The sequence below is a fragment of the Dipteris shenzhenensis genome, chromosome 21 (genome assembly GCF_047967505.1).
Source record: "Dipteris shenzhenensis isolate YYH24624 ecotype China chromosome 21, Dip_SZ_1.0, whole genome shotgun sequence".
NCBI lineage: Eukaryota > Viridiplantae > Streptophyta > Polypodiopsida > Gleicheniales > Dipteridaceae > Dipteris > Dipteris shenzhenensis.
In genome coordinates this window covers 20394564-20398990 of record NC_141616.1, presented here as the reverse complement: position 1 = coordinate 20398990, position 4427 = coordinate 20394564, and the positions used below count along the sequence as shown (strand labels likewise).

General features: G+C 39.6%; 1 protein-coding gene across 1 annotated transcript; it reads right to left on the bottom strand.

Annotated features, from left to right (window-relative positions):
* Nucleotides 1–3078: 3078 nt before the first annotated feature.
* LOC147888611 (uncharacterized) lies at nt 3079–3999 on the bottom strand. Its single transcript, XM_087392212.1, has 3 exons — nt 3704–3999; nt 3240–3436; nt 3079–3163 (listed from the first exon to the last, which is right to left on the bottom strand). Exons 1-2 carry the CDS (start codon nt 3966–3968, stop codon nt 3321–3323), a joined length of 381 nt encoding a protein of 126 aa, XP_087248338.1. The 5' UTR covers nt 3969–3999; the 3' UTR covers nt 3079–3163; nt 3240–3320.
* Between the last annotated feature and the right edge of the window lie 428 nt (nt 4000–4427).

Genomic DNA, 4427 nt, shown 5'->3' with positions numbered 1-4427 from the left:
ATAGCGCCGTCTGTAATTACTAGTTAATCAGCAACTCCACTGTCAATGTCAACTTTGATGATGACAAATGAGATTGTGCCCATGGCCTCAGTTATGTTTTTCATTGATCTAAAATGTCGCATGACATTAGGCACATATATTGCTATCTCGTGATCATTAAGTAAGGTGATAGTTCCCTCAAACGGTTCACCTTTCACTATTGTAGTCGTTGCATCAAGGTGGATGGAATAATGACAAGTACCACCGTCACCAAGATTCCTCTTCAACATAGCTCTCAACACAATAGGATAGCTAATATCTTTGGCCTTATATGTGCCATATTTCACCAAGAGTTTTCCCTCAAAGGCAAACCTATGGGTAAGACAATCTGCTAGCTGTGTCAAATGTATAACAACAGAAGGTAGTTAGGAGAAACTAAACCATGATTTGAGAAACAACGATGGCTTGGGGATTCCCACTATCATTGGACATGGGCACATTCTCATGACTGTGTTCATCAAACAATAATGATGAGGTGACATTTGTTTGGATGTTTGTCTTTGGCGGTGATGAAATTTTGCTTGTTGCAAATGCAAATAATAGTAAAAATGAGGGGGGGAATGAAGGACAAATTGATGTAATGGGATCATACCTAGGGTCATAAGGTCTATGGTTGTGAGTGTGTGAACACATGGTGTGTGTAGGTGTGTGTGAGTTAGGTGTGACTAATGATGTGTCAATCATTTAGTAGGTGTGATTGAGTGAATATAGGAGTGTGGTGTGTGATTGGGAGATAATTGTGGATCTAGAGATGCTCTCTTGAGCTCACACATGATTTCACTCTTGGATGTAACTTGTGCCTATGTATTGGGCATATATGTCATGAATACAGTCTCTTCCTTTTCATCATCTTGGGATCTCCATCTTGTCTCCATGCTACTCCAACATGTGGTATCAGAGCCACTCAGCCTCCATGAGCTTGCTTGAGTCCTCTTTGATTCCACTAGATTCTCTAGATTCTTCATCTTCCCCAAGTGAAGGTTTCTCTTCCACCTTCCTTCCTGAATTTCCTTAAGCTTGTTCTACACCTATAGGCCATTGTTGCCTGAGCTCTTTCTGCTATAGCTTCCCCTCACTAGGGCGCACGTCCACCTCCGAGGATTTTTGAAGTTAGTTTTTCTACAGCCTGTGCCAACACTATCTACAGTGTGCACCATTTCTTGAAATTATGCCTGTTGGAGCCATATCTCGACAAATACTTTGAGCTAAAGCTGGGCGACACCTAGAGCTATCCATAGTATAAATCTGAAGGCAAATGCTCTGGTAACTGAGGCGTATTGGTGAAAAAACTAGTCAAAAATGGCGCATCTCTCTCTGATGTTCTGACGTGGAATTGCGCTAACCCTCTATTGTGTGAGTAGTATTATATATAAGCTTCAATATGGTTCAAAAATCCCCTTATTTGGATCTATGTTTGGGGAGATATGAGTGCTCCAAGTTTGGAACTTTTTTGCAACAGTTTTTGAGAAAATTTGGAGTTTATGCTATTAGAGTTGTAGCATTTGATGCTTATGCATATATGTTGACCAAGTTTGACCACTATAATGGTGCTTACTTGATGTTTGAAGCTAATTCAAAGATGATTACAGTACCTAGCATAATGAATGAAGTGTATTTACATATGGATGATTGCATTATGCCATACATTCATGAGCTTCTATGTACAAGAGTAGACACTACCCTTGTTTTACTAACAAGTGGTAAGACCCTCTTCATATTTGATTTATGTGAAGGCATATGGGATGCACGTGATCATGTAGTTGAATTCAACTTGCTCGAAGCTACTCATTTGGTAGCATACCTCATTAAGAGAGAAGGTATGAAGAAGAAGGATGTAAGAAAGATCAAAGGGCAAAGGAGTTACAAGAAGGGCTACACCAAGAACCTCTCCAATGACAATGTACCTCACACTATGGTAGCTTGGAAGAGGAGGAAAAGGACAAGATATGCCATCAAAGGGAGGAATTTCCCCACATCTTCAATTTAGAATTTTTGTGTGTGTAGTTAATAAGGGTTCTCTGCCTTGGGTTGTCCCCCTCAAATGATTGTTAGTCTTTTGTGTTACCTTGCTGAATCTAAGGGTATTCCCATGCATAGTCAGTGTCTATCTCCCAGTTATAAATCAAGAGTCCTAGGAGTGACTCATAGGTTGGGGCCATGTGTGTTGCCACATGATGGTGGGCCAACCATGGAGCATCCCATGTACTACTACTGAGGGATGAGGTCATCAATTTGTGGGGGGGAATGAAGGACAAATTGATGTAATGGGATCATACCTAGGGCATAAGGTCTATGGTGTTGAGTGTGTGAATACATGGTGTGTGTAGGTGTGCCTGAGTTAGGTGTGATTGATGATGTGTCAGTTAGTAGGTGTCATTGAGTGAATATAGGAGTGTGGTGTGTGATTGAGAGATAATTGTGGATCTAAACATGCTCTCTTGAGCTCACATATGATGTCACTATTGGATGTAACTTGTGCCTATATATTGGGCATATCTCTCATGAATAAAGTCTCTTCCTTTTCATCATCTTGGGATCTCCATCTTGTCTCCATGCTACTCCAATAGTAAGCTTGGTTGTAATTGGTAAAGGGAGTTTAGAGAAATTTGTTCTTTAATGTAGTAAGAATTTACTTAAAAATTCTATGTCACAAAATATCCTAGCAAAAGAAAAATTAAGAAGCAAAAGATCATTTGTTCTATTAAATATTAATGGAAAAGAAAGAGCACTACATGTTTTTATAAAGACTTTCAAGGGATTAAAAAATGATGTGAATGATATGCCTACCAATCTATTCTATGTTTTTGAACGCTTCTAATGCAAATTATTGCATTTGAAATGGAACACAAAAAAACAATTAATACTTATGACAGTTTGAAAACAAAGCATACATATTAGTGCCTCAAAGAAGGCGGAATTCAAGCATTGGCAAGAACGACACTCAAAGCCCAACATTTAAGACGTATGCAAATTTGAAAGTTTTTAAAAGGCATTTTCAAGAACAAAGGAGACTACTTTAAGTTCTCATCACTATCATCTTCGTCAAGATTCAACGTAATTTCTCTACTGCAAATACTGTATATGTAGCAATAGGTGGACAATTTTTTGTTCATGTAAACTATACCTGCACATAAAAAAATACACGAGTTAAACAATGCGCAAATAAAGTAAGTTTCTTGCAGAGATATTAACAAATATACCTTCATTGAACGCAGTTTTCGCTGCTGCCTCAGATGCTTTTCTCAAAGACTTTTTTGCGCATTTGTTTATCCCAGACTGCTTCACAAAAGCAGAGCTTCTTTCGGTGGTTTGCCAATGCTACTGAGAACAAGAGGCGTAGAAGGAGAAATGGTGTGGGAGACCTTAGTAAGATCCACCTTTGCAGAGGTAGCTGAATCTATAACGCAGACGAGTAATCAACATGGCCTTTTTAAGAATCATTCGCAAGCAGAATAGATTCTAAAGCTTTACAATGAAAGCACGCAATGGGTTCATCAAATTTGTACCAGATCGATATCCACCCCTCTCATCTTCACCTTCCACAACTCTGTTTTTCCCGTAACTTTTAGCTAGCTCAGGTTCAAACCAATTCGTTAATTGAGGAAAATTTCCGTGGAAGTAGAAGATGAATGTAAAGTGAAGTTTCAAGGATTAGACATCTTACCAAGGCCGAAAGTGTTAGTCTCCATGTCCATCGCCTCAGGTACGTTCTCAATATCTGCCATCTCACACAGAAGAAAGAAGGATGCAAGCGGTCGAACGAAAACAATGGGGAACAGGCAAACCACGAATCTCAATTTATAGGTAATGCAGACCCATTCGGCCGTCTCTGCTTCTAGTACCATCGAGGTATGCAGCAAATCCACTTCTTCAATACGCAATCTTCCACCAGACTGAACGAACAGCTCATAAAATGAGGAAATCCTCATTCTTTCAACAGAAGACAGTGGAAATTGAAAGAGGAGCTGCCACAACTTTACTTCTCCTATGAAGGGTGCCGTGAAACTCCTGACCACGCACTGAGACGGTGGCTCGTCAAAAGGATTTCTATGCAAGACCTTAATTAAACCATGCATAGTCCAATGAGAAAACTCTACGTGGCGAAGACCTACACAACATCAAGCCAATGGGAAATTTCCACGTTCCTAACCCACATAAAAATTCTAAATAATTACTTTACCTTTCATACAACAAGAACCATTCCTATAACCTACCCACAGGGCAGGCCAAAAAGCTAAGCGAGAACACAAATGTCAACCAGGGAAACAAGGTAGGGACCCCGCTAAGGCCCTGCATTTGGAATGTTATTGTATTTGTAAGTGTTAGTGTGCCTTATGTGCAAATATATGCAATGGAATGGTGTGTCCACTATGCAAAAAAGGTACATG